The 27619-nt window shown below is 39.9% G+C and overlaps 1 protein-coding gene across 2 annotated transcripts; it reads right to left on the minus strand.

Annotated features, from left to right (window-relative positions):
• Nucleotides 1-1423: 1423 nt before the first annotated feature.
• Nucleotides 1424-27451, minus strand: RDH10 (retinol dehydrogenase 10). Of its 2 annotated transcripts, none has more exons than XM_026115230.2 (6): nt 26780-27451; nt 26215-26450; nt 6785-6883; nt 5263-5408; nt 4757-4888; nt 1424-2890 (listed from the first exon to the last, which is right to left on the minus strand). In XM_026115230.2, the coding sequence occupies exons 1-6, from the start codon at nt 27066-27068 to the stop codon at nt 2767-2769; spliced, it is 1026 nt and encodes a 341-aa protein (XP_025971015.1). In that variant the 5' UTR covers nt 27069-27451; the 3' UTR covers nt 1424-2766. The 2 variants fall into 2 exon arrangements, with proteins under 2 accessions (XP_025971015.1, XP_025971014.1); XM_026115229.2 differs by having other exon boundaries at nt 26215-26453; nt 26780-27450.
• Between the last annotated feature and the right edge of the window lie 168 nt (nt 27452-27619).

The raw sequence follows: 27619 nt of genomic DNA on the forward strand, positions 1-27619 counted from the left end.
TGAATTCAAATTGCTTTACACTTACTTCCTCTATGGGCAAGCTTTTAAGAGATGCTAATTCATTTACATAGCATGTCTCGTAACAAGGAACTAGGCTTCCCTTTTTCTAAAGAACTATTTGCATAGACACTTATTCAGGAATAACACACAAACTCGTAAGGGATAAGCCCAAGAGTAAGCTGTTGCATTATAAGCCTGGCTGTGAACACACTTCTGATGTACCAGTTATACTGCAGCAACTATCTGTACACATATAGTTACTGGGGGGCACATGTGAGAAAGTTCATCTCAGAGAGGGGAAAAGTGTTATCTCGGCTTCCAAGCTTCCATTTAAAAAGAACATATGTAGACCTTCAAAATGCCATTCCTCTGACCAAACATGGATGGTAGTGTCTGAACTAGTCATCCAAACATCATCTGCAGTGAGAGAGAAGCAGCCAGCTCTTGTGGTGTGGAAGTATCTAATCCTCACATAGGTATACAACTAAAAAAAATCACAGCATTTGGAGGAAGTGCATTGACTTCAGCAGTTTTTGTACTCTATGGGACCTCTCAGTATCACGTTAGTTGCAGCAATTTAGGGCTATCTAAATGGGGGAAATCCCACTTCCAACTCCATCCCCAGTCACAGGTGTCCACTTCCTCCCTTGCACCTAGCACCTATGCAACTAGGAAACCAGAATGTCAACGCAAAGCCCTCCTGGATGGGTAATCGTCTTCACATGCTGCTGCTTTAAAGCATGACAAGAGGCAAGAACTAAATTCAGGATAACATCCCAGGTACCAATGTACCAACTGTAAAAGCTGCTTCTTAGTCTGAAACAATATGCAATAGAGATAGAGACATTTTAGGAAAAATGTGTGTTACAGTGATGCTACGCAGCACAATGAAATTTGTTGTATCTGCTTAGTGACTTTGCTGTAAGAACATAGAATTAATGACATCCCCAGGGCCAAATTAAGAATCTTCTTCAACAGAACATGGAATTTGGAGTAAGGGCTAAGGTAAACAGTTTCTTCTACTTTAGATCAACCGCTAAACAAGCTTAGTTAACAATACTATTCTCCATACAGATACTGAAATTATTTTATACAAAAATAATTGCAACTTTACTGAAACTACATTTACTTTTAATCCATCAAATTTATGTTGTTGTCCAATCCATCCATTTATGTTGATCTAATTGAAGCACTTTAGAAAAACCAAAATGAATACTCTTAAGATGCTCTGTGACCAGTTACTTCATCCATGAATTTAGAAACTAGAGAAGAGCAACTGTCAGTTCCTAAAGCCTAATTTCACAGTACTTACTGATAGACTTAAGAGGTTACACAGCAAACCATGCAGTTGACAAAGACACAGGAATTGAGTAATAAATATTTGAACTGTGTTGATACTAAAGCACTGAAGAACAGACACAAGTAGTTTCAATTAGTTTAGTCTTTCAAGGAAACATTCCAATCATTGTTTTAAGGAAAAGGTGGCTCACTTTAATAACCACAGGCATTGGTCACTATTTAACAAGACATTCTAAAAAAGTAATCACATAATTTGTCCAATAGTAGTTTACAAGTGGATGGTATACATTAAGATACAGAGGTAGAAGTTCACTTTTACAATGCTTCACTAATACAGATTACCAAATTCAAGGCACAAAATTGTTCGCTCTACAAAAAATACTGTAAAAATGTTATTTGCTGTCCTACAATGCGAGTAGAACTCAAAAAAAAAATCTTTACACCCTTCCATATTCCACATGTAAAGTTGCATCAGGCATTATTTCATTTTTCTTTTGCTAAAAGTTGGCATAGGACCAGCACTTACATAAACAGTTTGTATCTCAGCTGAGTTGCTTTGTCTTTTAGGCATAAGTCCAGTTAAAGAAATTTAATACAACAACTTCCTCAGGGGGTGGGGGAGAGCTCTGTCGGAAGTAAGAATAAGGAGGAAAAAAACCCCATACAGTCCATAAGGGTAGACAGGACTGACAAGTGGAGAGGGGAACAGAACAGAGCATATTTCAAATCAAGCAACTTGGAAAAAAGTCAGTTTAAATCACTGACTGCATTCCTAGAAAACCAGATGCCCAGTACAACTTTGCTCTGAGAGTATTTTGAGACATTCACTTGCCTTTGAATTGGCAGAGATTTACAAATTTCTTTTTATCTTTGTTTAAATAGAACACACACAATTGCTACAAAAGAGAATTACACCACAATTTGGCCATGTGTCCTTTAGAGCTTGGCTTAACAAGTTAAGAGATGCATTCATAATCTGTCCTTGAATTTGCTAGAAGGTCATGAGCAGTAGCTTGAATCAAGATTTCCCTCCCTCCCCCCTTCCCAATACCCATAGGGAAATAAAACAATTGCTGAAACACTGCATCTTCTAGTTGTAGACAGCTCTTATAAACCTTGGCAGGCTGAGGAAGAGATATCACACAGTGCATCCCTACAAGAAGCAGTATGACTAGTTTACTGTACATACAGTAATAGTGTAAAGGACAATGGTGGCAGCTACATCATAAATTCACTTTGCTTACCTATCACAATTTCCAAGTACTCTAGTCAGTTTTATTTACAGTATATAAAAACCATTGGGTTTTTTTTCTTTTTTTTAAAGAGTTCAATACACAGGTTTAAGATCCAAGAGAATGCCACAGTAAGGTGTTGACATTTGCACCAGTTAGATGCAAGTGCACTTCACAATTCAGTCATGTAACATCATTGTATTCACCTATAAATGTTAGTCCATCCAAAACAGTGTTAAATTCCATTTTTTGCTTCATTGTTGTTTGTAGCCTGCTTCCGCTGAGCAATGAAAGGGTACATACATTTGTCCGCTCCCAGAAACCGGTACATGCATACAACAGCTTCAAAGGGCAGAATACTGCAGAAGAAAAGGTTACAAAATTATTAGAAGACAACATAAAACAAAAATCTTATCTTACTATATCAATGGTCTCCTTAAAAGCAACATATTAACTATTGCAGAGCTTCAAGGCTTATTTCACAGGGATACGTACCTTATTTCACAGGGATATTTCCAGAGAAAATAGAGGTTTCAGACAGTCCCCACCATAAAGGCAGGCAGAAAAGAGGAGGAAGCTACTTATTCACATGCCTCCAGCTAAGATCAGGTGCTCTGCTGCTTCTTCGCAAGCAACATGATAGCTTTCTTTAAAATAGTAGTGAGGGCAAGGGTATTACAGAAGGCCTACCAAGAGCAAAGCTTCTGCCCAAAGCAGCATCAGCAGAAGCGATCGGACATTTAAGACATTCTTTAATTTGGGATTGGTGTTAGTTAATGCCATTCTTTGATCACCTGATATCTAACAACCTTGAATTATATTCTGACTTCAATCATCCAGCCTCAGAAAGGGAGGTCTGAAATAAAGAAAGCAATTTCCTTTTTTCTCCCGAGATAAAAGTCCAAGAGGTGACTATGGGATGAACACCTGGCTACGACCCTCCCCTCCTTCCTACATCCACAAAATATTACTTTATTTCAAGGTCAGTACTCACGAGCTGCAGTGAAGGTATAAGATGGGATTTTCTGAATCCCTGGAAATACAAACATTCACTTAGCAGAAAGCAATGCACAGAATCTAACCATTAGGAGCAAGGACCACTGAAGCATTGGGAAATAGATGTTACTGATACAGGTGTCACTGCTGCCAGTAGTACTGCTTGTGCAGTAGCCACTGGAGGGCCTTTGATCTAGCTGCTAGTGCCTGGGGCACGGATTATGCAGGAGCTTTGATCTCCCCATCAGAAGCAGAAGTGTTGAATACAAGACAACCAACCCAAAGGGCCTTTGATCTGACTGCTGCTGCATAAGGTACTGCTTGCAGAGAGCACTGAAGTAGCCTCTGAACTTCCTGTTGAAGAAGCTAGTTCTTAAAGTTGCTGATAAAGTCCTCTACTTGTTGACAGAAAAGACAATACATACTCTCACCCAGGAAAGAGGTGAACAGTGAAGGCTCAAGTCTTTGGTGACCCTGTCCACCATGATGGACTTGAGGCAGAGGAGGACCACTGCTTTGTACATGAAGTAGAAAATCCCCAAGGCTCTCAGTTCAACCATCCATTACAGGAGGCAACAAAATAATATGCTACAGTTTAAAGGGTCCTCTTACATACTAGAGATTAAAACAAAAATCCTGGACAGCTGTGTAACTGCTCCCTAAAAGAAGAGTACGCAAAGGCTGTTGCATCAGCACAAATGAGCCAACCCCTATAATTAAACTGCTAGTATCAGTTCTGCCTCTTACCCTGCACCACTGGAACGGCAGCTTGGTTATGGATTAAACGGAGTTCCCATACAAAACCTGTTGTGTGTTAGACAGGGAGGAGATATTCCTTTAATAGGAATATTCCTCTAATAGTCCTTCCTACAGACGTAAAATCTGAAGGTTAGTTCTGAATGTGCAGATCTTCCTTTTATCTATCATATCTGCACAAGTCCTAGAGAATCTGCAGCCAGGGCCTGCTACATACTGGTTCTGGAGACAAACTGCTAGAGGCTCCTTTGCCAGAAGCTTCCTCACACCCTGCTCCTAAAGAGTGGTCCACAGAATGCAAGAGGAACAATGAGAAGTTCCTGCAGCCCAAGAGCCTGTTGAAAAGAGAACAGAAATCTAAAGAAGATGGAAGATAGCAAAAGGGCAAACTATCCATAAAGTGGACATACCCTTGTATTTTACTACTACGCTGTAGGTCATACCACCAATTAAAATGGCATTTCAGATATTACCTTTTCATGAAGGTTACCATATACATCAGACGAGGTGTACAGATCATCGGCTGGTCTGTAAGGATAGCTCTCATAGCCTGCTTCACACAGTATTCTGGTTTCAGGGGTGGAAGGAAAGGCTCAATTTCTTTTCTGAAAAATGTTATTTTAGGCAGATTAATAAAGTGCATAAATACTGCAGGCCTCACTGAGAGTTCACTAGCTCATTTTCTTTGGAATTCCTCAACAGGGACAAAGGCTTCTACTTTTTCGTATTCACTGTTCAATTACAATGAGTATAGGGAAAGCCTATGTTGCCTATGTCCACAATAGGACAGAAGAAACTCACTGAATTCAGAAAAGCAGAGATAATATATACATTGATATTTTTATGGTAACAGTTTAAGCAGGTCATTATTTTACTGGCATAGATCCCTGATATTCCCAATTCCACCTGCAAATGTTTAGTAGATTTCAAGTACTTTTAAGACACTACAAATATAGGGCAGATGAGGAAATCTACTTACCTGATCCTGCACCCTCTGAACATTCCTGTATCTACTAGGTAAGGGCAGACTAGAGTTGTTTTGATTCCATCTTTTTCAGCAGCCTTCAATTCATGGCTCAAAGATTCATGGAAACCTACAGCTCCAAATTTGCTGGCACAATAATCCTGTGTTGGCAATGAATTAGGCAAAAAAGTTACTTAAAAAGGATAGATATGAATTATGTTCAAAGCCAAGGCATAGTTCATGTGATTCTGCATAGATTTTCAAAGCAACAACAGAAGACACCCACTGAACATAATATCACATCAGCTCATTAATCACTGTACTTTTAAGGCAATTAACACAGACTCATGAAAGCAGGAAAGCTGAACGTAGGAGGAGATGACCTTGGATTCAGGTCTTTGAATCAGGCAGGCTCATATGGCAAGTTACTCTGATTACCAGCCTGTTTAAATTTAAGTGTTAGAACAAAAAGACTGAGCTACCTAATATTACCTAGAAAATTAGGTGTAGGAATCTTAAATTCTTTATTTTTAATATTAGTTTCAACATAAGGTATTACGGAGACTTGAGCATATTATTTAATTTTCAGCAGCTATACCTTGCCTATCTCATAAGAATACTAAGCTGAGCAAAATTTGAAAATAATTGGATAGATAGCAGTAACATTCAAGGTTTTCAGTTGGATGTGCCACTACTTCTGTTGGTGGTCACACATGCAGTCTAGGGAATTCTTTGTAGCTTTCTGAAGACCATAAATCCTCTAAACTGGTGTAACTTGAGGGTTTTTTTAAGCAGCAGTGTTCCTCAACAGAAATGATTTATTCTAAACATAGCTTAAGGTCCTGCACATAACTTGGGCTCAACCTGAAGCAGCCCATGCCTTATGGGGCAGTATGACCATTATTCCATTAGACATGTGGATTTATTTTCACTAACTCAATGCTTTTAACTCACAATTGGGTTTGCGCTAATGACTCAAAAAGCAAGACAAGGCTCTGTTCCTAACCTAGCTTTACGTACCAAAGAAGCCACACGAGACTGATGTTCTCAGATGAATGCTAGCAACTAGATGACCAAATGCCTACAGTTTAAAGCCCAGTAAAGGAGGTGAGCCATATATTCGGGAAGGAAGACAGTCAGCCATTTCCTCACAGAAGTAGGAAACACATTAATTACTTTTTAAAATCCTTGCCTTTGGCTTCAAGCCTAGCACTAAAGCTCTTGACAGGAATAGGTGGGTGAGCATTTTTCATGTTCTTAAAAGTTACCAGGTAATTCAAAGGTCATATGGCATTCTGAATTCCTTAGCTGTCCTAAGCTTTTACTTCAAGTGGCAAGTCCACCTGAAAAGCACATAAATAAGCTGGCTGCCCAAGTCCTGTGGATCCCACTCATAGGGAGTGGTCTGGTGATATGCTACCGAGCACCATAACTTCCAAGCATCTTTGAAGACTTGCCTTTATTTTCTCCAGCTGATCATGCAAAAAAGCTTATCCTAAGCAAGAAATGCAGAATTTGTTATTATAGTCTAACAAACCTCCACTCCAGCAGTACTGAACAATCCCAGGGAACTTGCAACTGTTACGATGTGTCCATGATTCATTTCCAGCATCTTGGGAAGGAATGCTTTAGTGGTCTACAAAGTTAAAAAACACGAGTGTACTATATTAGTGATAAGTCTTTAAAACCTCTATCCCAGTTTATTATCAAGAATTTAGAAGCAAGATCACTGTACATTGTTTTTAACTGAGTTTTCCAAAATTCCAACAGAAAATCCACAGCGTGTTTGTGAATTAAGACAGCCAGGATTATATCTACAGAAATTCTAAGGTTAAAGGATCAATTTTGCTCAGACATGTTTATTTTTCTGCAAGAGACTAGTTATCAGAAAGAGATAATTTGACCCTAGAATGGAAGCCACATTTTTTTAAACCAGAAAAAGGAATGTAAAGTGTTTAAATATGCCACCCAACACATCCGAGTTGTCTAGTGCCAATTATCAGTACTAATTATTTTATCTAACTATCAGTATCAGTATCTATTATGTTCTGTAAGTTAGATACAGTAGGTTTTATCTGATTTACTACTTAAGGCATTTTATAATACGAGAAATATTGGAGGGAAAGCTTTTACTGATGTTACTTTTTACATACAACACACACTAAACATCTGCTAGTCTAATTACTTTGCATGTATATTGGCATCCATAAGCATTGTTCTAACTAAAAAAAACCCTAAGATATACATTTCTATTATAAACCACTATTGTAAGGGTTCCAAAGATAAAACAAAAATCAAGCCTCAAACTGAAACTTTACACATTTGAATTTAACCTCCAAATTTTATGCTTTGATTATATCAAATTTTGTTTCTGTTTAAACACTGAGTTGGTGTTAACACCTTTAAAAATTAAGTGATAGATTAAAGGCATTCACTATTGTAACCCGATTACCTCAGAATTCCTAACTATGTCATATCTGTTCTCTGAAGCTGACCCAAAACTTTCATTTTTGAAGTAGGTATCAAACAGAGCACCTTATACGCTAAAAGAATCAATTTAGTAAGCTTTTTTTTCCCCACAGTTATGATTTACTCCAGCTTCCAGGTTATGTGAACTATACTAGATCACTTAAACTGCCAAGGAATTTCAGACAATGCTTTTTAAACATCGCAAACACGTCTAGTTAGTATATAAAACTACTTACAACAGAGCTATTATTCCAATTCATTTAGTACCACAAATGCTTAATCCTTCCAGAAACCAAGTCTTCCCATATAACTTGGATCCAAGCTCAGAGCATGCAAATGCCCCTTAAGTATTTGCTACTTGCTTAATTGTTGGTCTGAATCATGTCAGCTGCATACTTTAAAAGACATGCAAGCTACAGCTGAGTCCATCTAATTCCATTCTTATGCTGTCTGCATTTTCTAATCACAGATGTCAGGACAGTTTTGCTCTAATGATTTTCACATGTTCTTGTACTACATTTTTGCCTGCAGGTGTTAAATGACTAATCCAGACCTCCTAACACCACACAAAAGAGTGTTTTCACTGGACAGCTGGCAGATGATAGAAGATTAACAGACCTCCTGACTCTTTGCCTTTTCTATTGTTGATTCATATAACTTCATTATACAGTTATGACAGAATCTAGAAGTTAATTACAAAAAATAATCTGAGAGCAAGCTCCCTTGCATTTGTTTCTTTGCTCAGGGCAGGCATCTTTAAACCTCTTATATAGAGCTCTAGACAAGAATTTAGTTTCCTCGTTACACTAATCTGTGCCAGGCACACAAAGTTTCAACTTCTCTTCACACAAAGCCTAGTCAGAAAGCAGCAGTTAAGAGGTAAGAGGCTTCTCTCCAATGGTACTGAAGTTTTACACTATGTTCTTTACCTGAAGCTTGCATCGCACTCCCCAACACCTAGTGTGTATGCACTAGCCCTGATGTGCCATGTCATCCTTGTAAGGGAAGCCTACCCATGTCAGTCCTGCTACCAATTTAGTCTCCTCCAGAGCATTAGCCAGTTTCACCAGCAGCCTCCTCCTACGTCTCAGTTATCTGTCCATGTCACACTGGGATGACTGATTGCCACCTCACATTGCCAGAAAGCCTGATAGCGCAGACTGAGGCTTTGGCTACAAGGCACTGGAGAAATGAAGGGGCACTGGCCTTGGAGTTTGTCTTTTTAGAAGGCAGTGGAGAGAAAGAGAGGAAAGTAGCAGTAACAATTTTTTTCCCTGCCATTTCCAAGGCACAAATCACTGGTTTTTTTTCCCCACTAGAAGAGCACAGGCAAAGTTTTGTTGAACTGGCTTTTCTAATAACTATTCCATGAGGCTGCTTTTTTAAAAACACGAACTATAACTAGGTGTCCATAAGTGTTTATACTTACCTATACCTAAAAAAAAGTCCAGTATTTTCATAAGTATGTATACAAACAAGAAATAACCAGCACAACTACAGAGCACTAAATTTCAGAAAGCCTACTCTTAACCGTGTTATATTTCTTCAAAGCTTAAAGATTACAAAGAGTTAAGAGCTTGTGGCTAAAGTAACCAGTTTTCAGTCAAGAGGAAATCAACACATGACTAATACACTCTGTTAAAGACACTTTTGGGTGATGTCTTCAGTAATTCAAGTGCGGACCAAACACTTCCAGCAATGGAACAACAGTCACTTCATGCAAGTCATCTCTTAAAAGGCTATTTAGGGCCATGAAGAAAAAAAATGCCCTGCTCTGAAGCAAATTAGCAATTCATGAAAATCTTTGTGCAAGACCTCAGTGTTCTGAGGCAGCCTATTCAGAGCAGGCCCCTGTACTTGCCATAGGATATTATCCTGCAAATCCATTTAAACCTGAGGCTAAGGCAGTCTATGAAGATAGACAGCACAGCTATCACATGCATAAAACCTAGAAGTCAACTATACATGTCTCAGCCAAATGGATAAAAGAGTCTTCTCAGTTGCTGCCATCCTCCAGCCATCTGCTGCAGCTGGGAATCAGTACTTAAAAACAAGCAGTGTAAGATACAGCCACACCCTACCAGGGGATGCATTTCCAGCCTCAGAATAAAGGCTTGCCCACTGCTCCTCCCAGCCTCTTCTTACTGGAAAAAACAATCCCAAAGTGAGGTTATTCTCTTCTGTGGTATAAGCAGTCCTCAAATCTGTGTTCTTACTGAGCTCCTGGCACAAGCTACCTCCTTGATCAAAGCAGCTTCCTCCGTACTTCGGTCCGCAGTTTTTCTGCCTTTTACAAAAAACGGACCAACCTAGTTTCTTGTTTCCAGTTTTTCAGCTTCAGCTACATCTGCCTACCAGACCTGTAGCCTCTGTGTGCTTGCTGTGCTGCTGAGAATCTAGTTAAGAGTTAGACTGGTTCAGGGGCAAGATGCCTCTTGGGTGGCCTTCCCATCTGGAGTTTGTCTGAACAGGTAGCACAGCTCACATTAGTCTTCAGAGGTGGCACACGGACATACTAATCCTCCACAAAAAAATATTAGAAGATACCAAGCAAGAAATGTGATACTGCTCATCCAAAGCATTAGAGGTCATGAACCAAGTCCCCAAAATAATCCAAATTGACTGAAGTGATTTAATTAAACTATCTGCCTTCTGGTTTGACCCTTAAGGTTTCAGTTTTATCTCTCAGAGCTGCAGAAGACAACATTTAAATAAAACGTAAGTATTTAGAGTCAGAGCTATGTCTTTTATTAATGACAAAAGTAACATTTTTCAACACTGAGGATAAAAAGTATAATGGATGAAACAAATTGCATTGTGATGAATCAGGGTGAGGAATCAGGGGCAGATATGCAGTGTTACACATTAAAACAAAATTAAGTTAAGCATCCTCTTCATGTTCAGAACTAGCTCTAAACAAATTCCCCCCAAACAAAAAGCATTGTACAAACAAGACAGCTTTCTAACCTGCAGAACAGTTTAGATAAAGCAGCTAGGTGAGGACAAAATTCCCTTTGGACAGCATGTATGAAGCTGTTCTAAATAGAGAGCAAGTAAGTTATTTTTTCAAGCTAGTTTTCCCCCTTTAAGTTTTGGGATTCTTAAGATCATTCCTAATCTTCTAGGCAATTTCATCCATGCTTCTGAAAACACTGGTAAAAACGAACTATTCCCAGTAGCTGTAACCAAACATGTACTTCACATGCACACAGCTCTACTGACTTATTTCTAACAAGTGTGAAACTGAACAAGCATTTAAATGTCACTTCATAGCTTTCGTAATCTGTTCTCAACATTTTGGTTTACGGCAAATTAACTTCTAACAGTCTAGCACTTCTTCCCTCCCCTTCCCCAAATTCTTTAGTTCCATTCTTAATGAAACAAAACTCAAAAGATTGTGCAACACAAAGAACAGCACAGCTGCAATGTCAAGACAAATTAGTCCAAATACAGCAAATGAGAATATGAAGAAATACTGTGTTTGGGAAAGTGATTTTTTTAATTAAATTTTGGATTAATTATTCTTAAAGTAGAAAACAAGCATCCACGGAAAACAATGTTAGCTGCATGCAGCTCAAGACAATGAATACTGAATGCAGAAGGCAAAGTGGAAAAGGACATGCTACCTCATAGTTATAGAATTGTTTCTTTTTTTTTTTTTAATCAAAGAAGCGAATAAAGCAGGTAACAACATGTAAGGTCCTTAAAGTTTGTTTGCCAATACAGTCATTTTTTCCATACTTTCTGCCTTCTGTCAATCCTCAACAACCCTTTTAAGCTATTTGAATGGCATAAACAAGCTGCTTTGCTGTAAAGCAGGAATTCCTTTATGCCATAGAAATGGTTCTTATTTTCCATACAGCCTGTTCACCTAATAGGGATGGAGCACAGTTATCTTTAAGAGGCTGCTCATAACAAGTGAGTTTTTACAGGTGGTGTACTGGTATAACAGACATTGTTTCCCCAGGCACTGGCTGTTCCTGACTGGCAGAACAGCCAACCAATAACAGGATAAATGAGTGCAATGTTTTGGTCACCATACCCTCTGCTTTCTCTTCAAGTTAAACACTGTTCAGCCAGATCCAAGAGTCAAAATTGGTGTGATTAGTCACCAGACATTAGACTCATCCAGACAACTCTGGCAGAGCCTGGAACTACAATACAGATAAGAGCTTGCTGCCTTTCATGATTGCTAGTCATATAGCTACTGTCACCAGCTCCATCACTTGATAATTAAAAAGCTTGTTTTTGTTTAAAATGCAAGTTATAGCCTCTCTACCTTGACACGGATGTTCAGCATTCCTTTCTTCCCATTCTTTCTCAGGGACCAGTCAGCCACATTGCAGGTTCTCCTACTCCCATGTAGGTGACAGTGACCACTCATTCCACATCTGAATGAGATTTAAAAGTTACCACATGTCCCAGTTTCTCTTTCCAACCCAATAACTGGAAAGGAAGGTAAGAAGTTCTGACAAGAGACTTCTAACTCTTCTGTATACTGGCTGTGGCAGCCTTGCCTCAAAGTAGATTTGTCCCAGTTGAGTGGAAAAGCACTAATGCATTATTCTGTGTTAAAAGGAGGTGCCAGAAAGACAGAAACACACCTACAGCAAGCTTGTTGGTAAATACACTAAAATTATTTTCAGGTATAGTCATATAGCCCAGCTTGTTTCAGAAGATAATCACTTTAGATATATTACAATTACAAGCCTGGGTCTGACTGTTTATTTTCCCTCCTGGCTTTTTTATTTGGTTCCAATCAGAACTAAGCTAATAGCCTGTCATTTGCATCATCATCTCAATAACTTTTTCTATATTGTTTCCACATCCTTCTTAAATTCCATTGTGTAAGTGTCTCTGAAATATTATTTTATTATTTAAATATTATTTTAAGGTAAGATTAGTAACTATGCTAAGTGCTTTTCGCACTTATACGTTAAGGTATCAAGTATTGTTTTGAACATCAGAGAGAGTGAAAGCACAAAGGACATGGTGCCATCAGTAGTGGGCTGAACAGAGAAGGCGGACAGAGTCCACAACTGCTGTTGATTTTGCTAAGGTAAGGGACCAGAACTGTCTCTTGACTTTAAAGGGCTCAGATGTCTTTGCTGATTGTCTTCAAGAAGTGCTGGGCCCCCTCTGGATAATTAGCCACCGGCTAAGTAAATATTTACATATAACTGTGAAAATTAGTACCATTTTGATGAATTGCTATTCTCAATAAACTATGACGAAAAAATAGACCAGGATTATCCAGTCTTACTAAAGCAATGAATTAAAAAACAAACCCAAGCATTTCACTTGATTGCGTATGGGTCTACCCAGATCCTTTTGGAATGGAAAGGATCAGGAGATGCCTATGACTTTTCCTTAAACCAAGCTTCCATAGACAGCTGTGTTAAGAGCATGAAAGGAAACTATGCAAGGATTGCCCTCAAGTATGCCTGAAACAGGCCTTGTCTTCAAGACAAAAAGACAGCCTTCCAAGGAGTCCCTTAGTTATTTAGCTCCTGGCAGGCAATACAACCTTTTTCTCACTAAAGCTTTACTTGTCCTTCACATAAAAACCTACTGTTCTGAGGCCATGGGGATTCCTTTAATACTGAACTGTAACAGCAGTTAATGCTTAACATACATGCACAGTAATATTATTAGAGTTGCCTTGCAACCAGAAGCTCATGAAAGAACAAGGTAGACTTAAACAGAAGTCTATAATGATGATGAGTAACAAGGAAGCAAAGCCACACAAATGCACACACCAACACTTCACATGTTCTACATTTGGGGTTAGAGTGAAACTACAGATAAGATCTATCCAGGTTGAGAGATGAAGGTAGCAAAGTACAGACCCTAAAGAATTAAGTCACAACAAAAGACATCAGTTAATTTCAATTTGTACTTCATCTACAGATGAGAAAAGCATATTCTCCCCCCACACACACATTCTGTATGAAATATACTTTGAAGTACAGAGTCTGAATTTTTTTAAAACAGAAGCTATTGAATGATTTGTTTGTTTTAACCCATTGCTAATTCATGTCAGTGATTAATATTCCTATTTTCTTCTCCCTCATGACAGGTCCATACACATAACAAAATCCCCCTGCTTGAGAATAGGCATACTCAACCAGTTGAAAGTATCAAAGTTGTACAAAACTAGGTTAAATCCTATTTTTTGAAGTCAGTGAGTAGGTTTGTTAGTAGTACCTAGAAAATGGCATCATGCAGATGTTTAAGAGCACGTGTGCTGCAGTCGAAATTTATATGACCACATCACTCAGTATTTGTGGTATTTCAGGTTCAATTACAAAATTCAGTTTTCAGTACCAATAGTTACCATTGTTTCCTGTGACTGCCTCTTGTTGCAGTAGTTCCTCTTAAACTGAGTAAACTCATGTTGAGTATATCAGAGGAAAACTGAAACTGAATTAAGTAGTTTCCTTAATCAGAACTTAGTGCCACAAAGCTGTTTACAATGGGCAGACAGTAAAGATAAGATAAGTAATGCTATTCAAAAATCACAGGAAACTAATACCACTAGTTATCTCTCAAACATCAATCATTGATTCCCATTCTTTACTACTAGAAGTAATTATGCCATGTTTAAGGCAGCTGAACATAGCTTGGCTAAATTGTCTTTTGTATATTTTGTTACAAGGCTCAGTCCAAAAGGGGTTGTGGTCCACAGAGAGTGGAATATGGAAAGTGCTTTGAAAAGGACAAGGCAACAGCAGTTTCTGTTACAATATGTCACTACATTGTCCCCTCCCTTTTTTTTCTAAAAATGGCTTCCATTTCTTGTGATCTTACCCCAAGCTGTGCAAATAGAAGAGTGGAGTAAAAAAACAGCTCCCTCTCCACCCCCAACCCTCCCCCATCCTACGAAGGGTGGGTAAGTTCTCAAGAATGCTACTTAAGTAATACAATTTCTGCTTCAGAAACTTTCTTCCTGAGAATCGAGGGGGGAAGATATCATTACCCAAGACTTAGCATGGGCTAATGCTAATCAAACTCCCAGCTGCTCTACATAAAGCTCTTTTGCATTCACCACCACTGCAACACTATGTGTAGAGTGGACCTTCACCTAGGGCAGGGATTTAGGCACATGTACCACAGCCAAAGGTGGCCCTAATTTCTCCTTACAGATGTTTCACTTCTGCTTAGATGGGTCACTACTTTACATGCTTTCTGGGCATGAGGAAGTTCATTCAAGCTGAACTACCCTTGTAAATTCTATGCCAGCAAGGGGAAGTTAGAGCTTACACGTTACTGCCACGCAGTCTCCATCTTTTTGCTCCAGAGATATTTTATCATCTTTTCTCCTGAGAGAAAACAGATTTTAGATTTAAAAGCTTATAAAATTACTCCTACCCTCAGATGTCAAACCTGCCCTGTAAAGTCTGATCTTTCTATGGACTAAAGGCGAAACATTTTTGTGGAAGCATCTAATATCTGCCTTTAACAGACATGTTCTTGTACGTACTAGAATATGCGCACACCAACTTGTCCACTTTCAGCTGTGCTTGCAGGTACTGCTTTGCTGATGTATAATTGCTTCATATATATGCAGCCATATATATCGTTGCTTAAATCACTGATCGTATATTTAGGCCTCTTCCCTCCACTTTTTGCAATTCATCTTTGATTTCATGTGCTATGAAAAATGGAGCACCTTCAGCTCTTAAGTCAAGCACACTAACTCCCTGCTCAATGAGCCATGCCTTCTCCTCTTACAAAGACCTTTATAAGCCAGCAGAGACCTCGAAATCTTTGTCCTTACATTACAGGCAAGCTTATAAATAGAAAATCTTAACTAACTGGAACAGATGCTGATTCCTCTGTCACTTATCTCCTGTGCTGTGCCTATAGAGGCTTTTGCCTGAATTAAATCAGCCTGCTCTGACTGAAGCAGTCAGTGTCTATCCTACCTGCACTCTTTTTGGTCTAAAGTCTTATCAGCTGCAAAGAGAGGGCCCAATGAGACACTGCAGAGCATCTAGTTAAATTTCTTGCAGAACTAACATTTTCAGCTGGCTCCTGAAAGCAAACAAGACCATGATGCTCATCTTCAAAAAACTAATGCCCCCACCCAAACTAAATGCCCTTCAGTGACTACACTTCCTTGCCAGCTTCTTGGGGGTGTTCCAAGCACTCCTGACTTACATTCTGCCAGCTTTGAATTTCAGTGGCTTCAAATTAAAGCTTGAACAGAACAGTCATTACATTCTTGACAGCAAGCAATAAGCTGGGGTAAGACAGTACCTCTGCTTAAGCAGTGTAGAGATGCAGAACATACATCACCAATGATGCATATGTCATGGATTTCAAATGCCAAAGTAGCATCTAAAAGCTGAGAAGGATTAGTAGGAAGCTCGGTAACATGGTAAGGAGCCTATTGGAGACCCAGCTATGCAAAGCAAAATACGAGTGAAGATACATACAGAAATGGAACTCGGGAACAAGTGCGTACACACACAGGCTTCTCCGCCAGCACAAGTTTAAGGCATAACCAAGCATGAGAACTGAAGCTTTCAGACACAGTACTTCTGATCAAAAGCTCATCTCTTCCCTCCTGCACTGAAATACCAATTTGCCTCATAAGGTATCCATCCTCTACATATGTTGTCTCATTATACTCTCAGACTATCATATCTACCAAACCACATCTACTATTCAGTTTAAACCAATTGCGACACAGTTGGCAGCAGCCACTGAAAAGTAGTATGTAGTTTGAAGAAAGTGAACCCTTCTGCTTAGATCTGTCATGTCAGCTTGAACACGTTAATCAGTACATCTCCCCTCCCTCCTTCCAACTGGATTTAAATGCTCCTGGAATACAACCTTAAAATAATTTATGTAGGAATACTTGCAATCTGCTTATGCCAGAGAGATCAAACTTTAGAACATTTAGTTCCTTTTTTACCCTACTGAGCAGACACAGGCAAAATTGAGGCTGTATGCTTCAAGGTTTCATTTAATCAATACTAAAATTACAAGCATATTTCATTTAAATATCACACATTTCCAAACAGATGACAGAAGCTTAAGTTTATATATCCAAGACTAATATAATGCTCCAACACTGTTGTGACAGCACACTTACATGAATGTAAGTTCCTTTAGCATCCCAGAAGCTAGCACCAAACTCTTGTTCTTCCCCAGGTAGATCTCTCAGTGAAGATCTAACTTGCATTTATCCAAATGTCAAATTCAGAATTAGAGTTTGCTGGTCAAGTGATGTAAGAAGCTAACACTTGGCTACTCCTTCCACAAAAGCAGCTCTAAGCCCTGTTGAAGTGACTAGAGATTCTGCTTTGTTTATACACTGACAAATGGCTGCGTAGAGGATTTGCAGCATTTCAGAGCTATGTTGACATTAGTGTAACAAACACATTAGACCCTTGCCTTCATTAGCACAAGTTTGTAGCAAATGTCTAACCATTTGGAGAACAGTTATTTATTGCCAGCTATTTGATAATCTTGACAAAAATTAAAACATTCAGCTATGAGTCAGTGAAAAAGCCACATAACAAAATCATTTTAAAATTGCTATTAGATAAGAGCTCAGAATATTCTGTTCAATAAGAACACAATCCAACTTTTAAATACGCATTTTTCTTCAGCTTGTAATAAGCTTAGTCATCCTCCTGAACATTTAGTAAATCATCATATTTTAGCCTGCATCTTTCAAAAAAAAATTACTAGAGAACAAAACTGTCAGAAATACTCATGGAAAATATTAAGTCATCTTTCATTTTTTTAGGATTTACATAACACACCTCAAGAAGTGGCCAAACAGGAAAAGATTGTCTCAAATTTTAGATACCTTAAAGCCAGTATTTTCACAGCCCTATGATTGCTAGAGTATCTGCATGCAGACAAAAGCTGAGTCACTTTACTCATCCTACTAAATTTAGTCACTAAATCATTGTTTTAAATCAATTACTTTATAAGAAAAGTGATTTTGCCATCACTGAACATCTGACAAAAGGAACAAGATTAGAAGAAAAGCTTCCCTTTTCACATCATTTATTGGTAACAAAAATGCATAAGATTTTACAGCTCAGTGGAAGTTTAGCTTTAAATTTGCCTAGGAAACAATTAGACTGTAGAAGACTTCAACTTACTATAAAGTCACTCCACTGAAAAGTGACGTTTTTAAAACACATGGAGCTTAGAGGTTTTCAAGAAACAGAATGTGGTTGGTAATACTTCTCCCTACCCTCCCAAGGGGAAGGAAAAAAAAAGTCTTACCAAGTAATCTTCCACTTCATAAGCCAAAGGCTAAAATGACTAAGATCTCCATCTAATACAGTGACCAAAACAGTGGCTAATATAGCTTTTAAAGCTTCTACTTGCACAGGCATTATAACCCAGCATCAGTGAGTTACTCACTTTCTCAGAGGTGATCTTTCAAAGGGAGAGAAAATTCCTTCCCTTGCTTGCCTGTGGAAACTATGCTAGTTTCCCCCAAGCTGAAACACAGCTACAGCCTGTTTTTTCCATATTCAAACAGCTTCAGCACAACTGACTTCCAGAGAAGGCAAATACTGCAATAGCCACAGAGATCATTGCTCTCCACTTTACACAACAACAGCCATAGTATCAGTGCAAGGCAGTGAGCTAGAGCTGTTAACACCACTGACAATGAAATTTGGTGTGTTCAGAAGACTAACCTACCTTTATCTAAGGTTTTTTTTAGATAGCACGCAATTAAAATATTGTGTTCTCTGTCGAAATTGCTTTGTTTCATTCAGGCAATAATGGCAGTGGCAAATTTACTATAGCTCAGAACCATTTATGACTTCCCAACTACTTAGAGCCTGTAAACACTATTCTAGGAAGTGTCTCCAACAATGAAGTTTCACTGGACAGCCACAAAGGTTCTGTTCACACTGCACAGCTCTGTTCCGTACCTCCTCCTGAAACGTTGATGAGCTGATTCTACTCTCTAAATAGTTAGAGGCTTGGCCAAGAACAACGAATAGCTTTCCTCCTCGCTCTCCTGGCAGGGTAGTGAGCTAAACTGGCTCACCCAAGGATCAGACAAAGGAAGCGCAAAGGAAGGTGCAGATTCAAAAGGATGCTCCCACCTGACAGCTTGCCACCACTAAGCTGCCTTGAAGCTTCATAATAAGTCAGAAATTTTGGACACATTACTTCTAAGCATATGCTTAAGTGTTTTCACAAAGCAACGCCGTAAGTGGCGTGTTTGAGAAGCTGTCACACAAGTTCAAACAGATGGCAGAAGTGACTGATCCCGCGGCACATTTAGGTGCAGAATTCAACAGCCAAACAAACTTGAATTTCGAAAGGCTCACACTAAGACAGTCACCTCTGCTTCACAGCTGTGCCTGCATTCCTTGCCCTATAATGCCCTTCAACTCTAATTATGATAGCTCATTCATGTCAAATGTTAATTTGATTGGCATATAAATCATTATACAAATATAATTATTTACATGAACATTCAGAAGCCTAAGCACAGATGTAAATCCCTCCTCACTACTTGTGACATGTAATATCTTCTTTCAAACTAAACCCTGGAAACAGGCATGAACTGGTAGAATCTGTTCTTGTACATAGCTATAGCTACATTTTAAAAGACTTTTTACAGACTAAAAAGCCTAAGACCACAGGTAAAAGCATACAGCATCCCATTTAAGCCAGCTTCAGTTTGCCTGTGGAAAGAAATCTTTATCTTTCACAAAAGACAGATGGATATCAATAACCCAATTTTTATCATCAGTGTGAATAGCCAGAAAACTTTAAAGCTTGGGGAGAAAGGTTAACTATGAGAATGATGCTCTGGCTTTCACAGCCAGTGGATTATGGAAAGGTTGAGTATTACAGATGTGTAACAAAGACCTCCCCTCCCCCCCAAAAACCCCAAAGCAAAATCAAAGCATGAGAAATTGGGAAAGAATAATACTTAGCAGGTGATAAAGATAAAAGTAGAAGAGAGAGGTAAAAAATGCAGTGCTAAAAATGGCAGGGATGGTGCTAGAAAACACAACATTCATCTTTCCTCAACCTGTCTAGCCAGAGTAATTGATGACACAGAGCTAAAGAAAAGGACTGCTAACTCACATTGTTCAATTAAGACATGTCTTAGGCAATGGTAAAAACTTTGGGTTAGCAGGACACTCAGGCACATCATAATTAGGATTTTTTTCACCATATTTGAACATAAAAACAAGTCAGGCTTCTAGAAAGTTGCTACAGTCAATTGGCTACTAAAAAAGGTAGTAATGTAAGAAAGTCTCATTAATGTATCCATGTTTTAGAAAAATGAAAGCAGATGTTGCCTATAGATAAAAAAATTCTGCAATTCCAGATTCCATCACACTTGATCACCCCACTGATCTGACTTCCTAGGACAAGAAGGCCATATACATTATCTTTCAGACCAAGTAATACACTAAAACAGTGAAAAGGCTTTCCTTACATTGCTAGCAAAGTTAGGCACTATGCTGATGTAAAAACAAACAAACAAAAACAAAAAAAACCCTGTAGTTCCAGTAAAGGTTTTCCTGCCTCCCCACATTCTTCACAGGTAACACCATAATATCAAACCAAAGCCAGCGCAGAAGTTTTTGCTTATTCAGTTGACGTAACTCATTCCCTAAGAAGCAGGAATTTAATCATCACACTGATCGCTCATTCAGGACCATTCATATGGTTTCTGACAGGTTTCTAACCCTCGAAAAAGAGTCACAGGAGACTAGAGTGCCAAATTATCCCAACTGCCTTACCTCTGCAGGCTATATTGCAGTTTCAGCTCTATTTTAGAAGACTATAGAATTGCAAGCCACTAATAGTTGACTAATACTGCAAATATTTTTCAAATAGTTTGAGAAGTCTTGGCATGTTCTCTTCAAGCCAACTAGGGTGTAACTGAAACAGTTTAGGGCAGACATTCTGAATGGTCCCTCCATATTTGTTAATGGAGCCAAAAATAAAATTCTTTACACAGTTAAGAAGGAGGAAGGGAAGTCCATGAGTTGAACTGCTATTTCAACAAAAAAGGTAAGTCATTTCCAGCATACAAGTAAGATTCTCTACAACAGAGAGTTTTGTGTATAACACATTCAAAGAGTCTTCAAGATGCTTTTTCACTGCCCTGATAGATGAATCGCTAATTAAACAAGTCAAGAGCGCTATAAGGTTTTTGTTCAAATTCCTTGACATGTAACAAGTTTATCACGGAGGTGTACTTACAGTAGACAATGGAAAATCATGACTGAGCAGCCTCTGTGGACCTCAGGAACTAGAGTTCAGTAATTTGTGGAAGAGCTACAGTTCAGTGCACAGCATTCTGGAATGTCAGTTATGCATGTCCAAATTCGTACCATTACTATGCAAAAAGCCCCCCACCCTTAGTTTGCGATGTGTGAGACTAAGACCCACCTATCTCCCTATCCAAGCATGCTTTTGCCATGCTTGAGCATGTGATCTTAAAAAAAATAATAATTTTTATCCCCACTCATGTCTATTCTGGAACTACCACAAGATTCCTTTTACAAAGCTTTTAACATTTAGTTAGTCACCTAGAGCTCTTTCCTTCAGAAAGGATCAGAAAACTGAAAAACCTTCAGGAAAACAGATCGTTTTTTGAAAACAATCACCACCACTCAGTCAAATGCGACCACAAGACTAGATTACATATGCATACAGATTACAAAACACAGGCAACCCACTATTACCTATTAGAAGTTTGCAAGTTAGTGACGACAGTGCTTGATGCAAAGCTAGACAAGGCTCCTGGTCATCCATAAAATAAATCTGTGAGGAAAAAACTCTAAGCCAGCAGTCTTCTGGCCCCTAAAACTCCAGAAACATGCATCCGCCAATTTACTTCCTAATTAAGTCCATCTTCACATAAGATAGGAAGATGTACTTTTGCAGAGCACACATCTGGAAGACAGTATGTTCCTCAATTGATAGAAGATTCCCTCTATTTTCTTGGAGGGGGGAGGGGAGGGGGCAAGAACATAGAAACCAGAGAACCATACTCAAACACAAGTACTACCACTACTACTATTTTTGTAGTTAACTATCTGATTGCTTTTTGCTTCATATTCACTACCCAGCATGCTACCCCAGTATTAAAAACATGTGCTGTCCAGGGTTATTCTGCTGGTGGCACATAGGTAGAATCATTTTGCAAGAAGTGTTAGTTTTGATGACACTTTTTGGATCATATGCACTTAGTTGGGCTTAAACTTGATCCAACTCATTTTTAAAAGCTTAAAAAACCCTACACCAAGAACTTGTATGTTAAACTCTAACTGAACTTACAGTTCTTAGGACATATTATCGTGAGCTTTAAATCAATTAAAGCAGCTAATTCCACTTGTCCAAAATGCTAAGTATATTTATCTGGCATCTCAGAATACTGTGTCTATATTTAAACATAGACGTTAGGATTCTAGAGATGAAGCCAAAAAATCATAAACTACTAGGCTAACAGTCCACACAAGATTTCCCTGCTGTAGTTTCAGATCATGTATTACTTATCAAAGTAAGTTGTTGCATTTCAAGTATGCAGACCCACTCTTTTCTAGCAGAAAAGCCATTTTCACATTTAAACTAAACAGAAAGTGCAGCTATAACAGAACTTTAATGAATACAAGTCTTTTCAAGCTCAATAGTATAACATAGTGCTTATAGACAAGACACTTATTTCCCAAGGCTTTAGCAAGCAGTTTAGTCTAAAGTCACAGCAACTACTGTACACACAAAAAAATATGCTTTATTAACTCATTCAGCTTGCATTCATTAACTTTCTTTCCAGAACAGTTTTGAGTTCAGGCAATTCTATAGTCTAAAATTTCTAAGTTACTTCTTGGACAGTAATTCCTTCTGCATTCTCTATTTATCTTGCACTATATCAATGTTAAGGTACCTAGAAGATTTTCATTGCAGTCCTACAGAAATAAGTGTACATGCACAACTTTACAAACTGAACAGTTTGTAGGTGAATGGAACAGAACTACTCTGAGCAAGAGAGCTGTATAGAAATCTTCAAAGTCTGGGCCCTAGTCTCTCACTGTGTTTCAAGTATGACAGAGCTGTAGCTAAATGCTTTTGCTTCCCCCTTTTGGTGAGCTGAAGAGAACACTCATCTGGAGAGGAGAGCTTGAAAGTTTTGGAGGATCCACACATGACAAGAAAATGCAGAAGCAACTTCACTGCTCTCTCCAGGCTGGACACTGAAGATATCTTGTACAGAAGGACCTTCACAGAGACTTGCAGCACCTGAGCATCCCCACCACCCAATAAGTCCCATTCAATCAGCAAGCCTAAAAGGAATTGCCAGTGACTATACTTCTGTACAATATTAATACCTATTTATTTGGCAATAGCAATATTCTTCCAGAACACAGGTTAAAATAGATACAAGCATCTCAAAAAAACCCAAAGTGAGAATTGTACAGTAATATTTTATTAAATACTAAATAATATGTAATCTAAAACAGTATACTGACACTTCAATTAAGCTTTTGTAAAACCATAGGCTAGAATAGGAATAACCCAGTTTTCTTCTCTCAAAATTGAAGGATTAACAGCCAAACTTTGTACTGTGACATTACAGTTTCAAAATCTGAATCCTGACATATAGGAAAAGAACAACCTCAGTAGTCTGCAAGAGTTCAGTTCCAGTAATTGACAACTACAAATTATTTTTGCAATAGACTGGCAGGAAAGATAATGTTACATTATCGGTTAGGCAGTTTTACATATCTGCAAATTACAGTAAGCCAGAGCTGGCTTGTTTTAAACCAAGAATGGATTTTGTCCCTATGTTTTCAGTATCAGAAGCATTCAAATTATCACAGCATGAAATAACAGGTTTTTAATACTGCAATGGATTTTATGCTGTGGAAATTGCTACATGATGCTATGGTGACATGTTTATACAGAACACTCATAGAAGAGATTATATAAATCATGAATGTCAGCAAAATGGAAAGCATCTGTTTAGGCTGTGGCATGCTGCTAAAGCTCCCTTTATTGCCAGTTTGTGATATGGTACACAGCCCAGTTGGAATCTCAACAGCAAGCCAGTGACAGACTTTCACTTCATTGCATGCTGCAGAAGTTAGGCAGCTCTCAGATTGTAGCTGCTAATGTAAATTCACTTCACCTGCATCCTGCACAAAGATCAGACCAGCAGTCCTATTTCAGAAGTTTTGAGGGGATGATACTAGAGTCCTTTTATTTGTTTATATAGAAACATATTGAAGTATGAGTAGTGCTTGAGGGATAGGGAAAAGTTTCCCCATGTTATACTGGGGGGGGGGGGGGGGGGTGACAAACCACTACAAACAAAAGCACAGACACCCAACTGCTGAAGCAATATTATTCAGAAGATCTTTGTATTTATGAAATCCATTTACAGCTTCTTTTGGATGAAACACCCTCCAAGAATAGTTAAAAGTCTACATAATGCTCCAGAGTATTAGCTTTGCTTTTGGACCACCAGTTTAGCTGACACGGAGAAGTCTAGCTGTAAAAGACTTCACACATCTAGACACATTGTTCTACTTAAGCCAGCATTGACTTACACCAAAAAAAAAAAAAAGAAAGAAAATTGGCTTTGAATCAGCTGATTCAGATGATATCTTATGAATTAAGTACTATTATTTTTAATAAAAGTACACCCACTTTTGGTCAAGCCAACCTTTTCTGGGATCAGGAGGGGGAAGACAAGGAAGAAATGCTTTGCCTACAGCAAAAATAAATAGAAGGAAAAGCAAAGCAGGACACAAAATCTGCAGGAAGTGTACATACGAGCATATAAAGGGTGTTGACTGCTCCTCAGAAGCTTAAGCCAAGATCTCAAGTTCTACAGTTCAGATTAACAGTAGCTTTTTGGAGATTATATATATGATTGATATAATATACATATATACACCCAAAGCCACTTTACAATGTAACATTGAGAGATGAATGAAACTTATGGAAAACTAATAACAACCATTAGACTCCAAGTTAGTTTTATTGCTGCAAGAGACTGAACATACAGAGGGTGTTTTAAAAAGGTCTCTGAAACAGTGTTGTAAATGTGTGATTTGCGCCTGAGGGAAGAACAGCTGGAGAATTTAGGATCCTCCCATATTTTAATTCACAGTGATGTCACAATTTAGAGTCCTTGGAAACTTTGTTAATTCTGCATTTAAGCCACATCAATAAGTTATTAAAGCTGGTATACAATTCTGTTTTTACATCAGTTTGACTTTTATAAAGCAGAACATGCAGAGCTTTTGGTTGTAGTAAGAAATCACAAAAGCCTTTTCAGATCTCTTCAAATGGTCTTAACATACCTGCAAAGTTAAAAAGTTTCTGAACACAATCTCACATGCACTGAAGTTTATGCACTCTCTCAGCAAGCTTTACAATACATTGGAAAAAGAGGCTGCTCTGCCATTAAGTGTTTCATAGTGCAGATTTGAAGGGGCTCCTTTAGGGTTATGAAACAGCATTTAACTTCCATGTTAAAAAATTATGTTTGGGAGGCCCTTTTAAGTTTTGAACATGAGGTATTTTATAAAATTTTATTATCAAACATAAGAACAGCCAAAGAAGGCTTAAGTGGGAGTATATTTCAGATTGCTTAATCCTTTGTTATGCAAGTGTATTTCATAACTTTATTTGTAGGACCAAAGAACAGTTCTAATACTAACAATAGGCTCAGTCTGACAGCTAATGCTAACCCCAAAGTGCATCATGCCCTCCTTCAACATTCCAGTTTATATACCTCCACTACTGTAAGTTTAAAAATAAAACACAGGAAAACAAGATTTAAATAGACAAGAAGAGTAAGACCACATAGCTTGTTTTCTTTGATTAGCATCTGTTAAAGACAGTATCACCCAAGATTCCACATTAAAGATTTTCCTACTTCTACTGGCAGCCCCCAGAGAGAAAGCTATGAGAACAAGTATGCAGAATTCCTGAAAAAGTGTTTTTGGCTTGTTTTCTTGAGAGTTTTTTGCCTCCCCTCCAAGCCTTCAGAAGCAACAATTTACCTCCAGGGCAACTCTAGCAACATCTCCAGCAGGGTTTTTGGATTCTTTTTCAGAAAAGTGCAAGCTCACTATCATAACCATCATTAAAACAGCATCTTAAAGCTAAAGCTAAAAGAAGACTATGGGAGGAAGGGAAGGAAGTCATTCATTAACAGTAGCAACCTTTAAGCAAATTCAGAGGTTATGCTTGTAAAGGATTTCATACTGAGGGCCACATAAAATGGCATGGGATTTTATACCCCAAATTCTTTGAGGATACACTTGATTAAAAACTAACTTTTGATAATTTTAATCCCAACCTTTCCTGTTAAACGGAATACATTAAAAGTGGGAGACCTGCAAAGCAGTGAGCTTGCAAATAAAAGGGAGCAAGTACAAAACCAAGAAAACAGGGGTTAAGCAACCACAAACTTTTTTCAAAATTAACTGTCAAAAAGGACAGCATAAGCAAGTTTATAGTTACCCAGAAGTGTGCGTGACAGTTGACCATCATGGTCCTCTCGATAAGCTCATCGGGACACTCCAAGAGGTGGTGCCCAGAGACCACACCAGCATTGTTAACCAGGACGGAAACCTCGCCGACTTCCTTGCGGACCCTCTCAGCTGTCATGTAGACATTTTCTCTTTTGCCCACATCACAGGTGTACGTGTAAACCTGCAAGTTGCAGTGGGGCAGCGCTTCTTTTTCTCCATCTCCAGCTACTACGGAAGACAGACAAGAGAACGGGGCGGGGGGGGGAGGGGGAGCATAAAGTTCTTATCTGCAGGTTGAAATCCAAGTAGGCAACTGTGGAGTGGAAACAACAAACACGTTTCCATTACACTGGAACTTCTGTTTACTTTGGTGTCACCGGAGTACACAAGAACTCGTCTATTTGCTATTGCTGCCAGCGTTTGGGGCGGTTTTTTTCTTTTTAAAGCGGCAGGTTTCCCGGGAGCACCGGCTGCCCCCCGGCGCCCCGGACGGGGCCTCCCCTGCGCGGGGCGGCTCGCAACCAGCCGCGGCCCCGGCCGAGCCCTCCGCTTACCTCGGGGGGCGGCGGCGGCCGCCTCGGCCAGCTCGCGGTAGATGTGGCGCACCATGCCCGCCGTCTCCTCGTTGCTCTGTGTGTTGATGTCCCAGAGCACCAGCAGCGCCCGGCGCCGGGCAAACTCCAAGGCGAAGAGGCGGCCCAGGCCGCTGCCCGCCCCGGTGATGAGGCACACCTGCCCCGCCACGCTCTTCTCCTTGGGCCGCACCAGCCACTTGGCGGCGGCCAGCACGAAAGCCCAGAGCACTTTGAAAGTCACCACGAAGAACTCGAGCAGGATGTTCATGCTGGCGGCTCCCCCCGCGGCCGCGGCCCCAGCCCCAGGGGCGGCAGCGGAGGCTGGAGCCTCCCGGCGGCGGCGGGCGCCTCCTCGCCGCCCCGCGCTGCACCTGGGGCCGCCCTCGCGCCCGCCCGCCCGGGGAGCCTCGGGAGAGCAGCGCCGCGCCGCCCCCGCCTCGCGCCCCGGGCACCGAGAAGCGGCGGAGGCGAAACCCGGGCGGGCGGGCTCGGGCAGCGCCGCCACCTCGCTCCCGGCCCCTGTCACGCCGGCGAGGCCGCGCCGCCGCCTCCGGGAGCGGACGGGACCCGCACCGCGGCGCTGACGCCTCCCCTCGCGCCCAGCCTACGGCCCCTCTACTCGCAGTGAACATCTTGCCCGCCCGCCGTGCTATATAGGCCGGGCTGGGCGGCGGGGCCCTCCCCCGGGCGGCCCGCGCCGCCCCCGCGCCGCCCCGGACCGCCCCGCATTCCCGGCACCGACGGCCCCATCGCGGCGCCGCTTCCCCCCGCCCCATGCCCGCGGAGGGCCGCCGCCGCGCCGGGCCGCGCCTCGCGGGA

Source organism: Dromaius novaehollandiae, chromosome 2, assembly GCF_036370855.1.
Source record: "Dromaius novaehollandiae isolate bDroNov1 chromosome 2, bDroNov1.hap1, whole genome shotgun sequence".
Lineage (NCBI taxonomy): Eukaryota > Metazoa > Chordata > Aves > Casuariiformes > Dromaiidae > Dromaius > Dromaius novaehollandiae.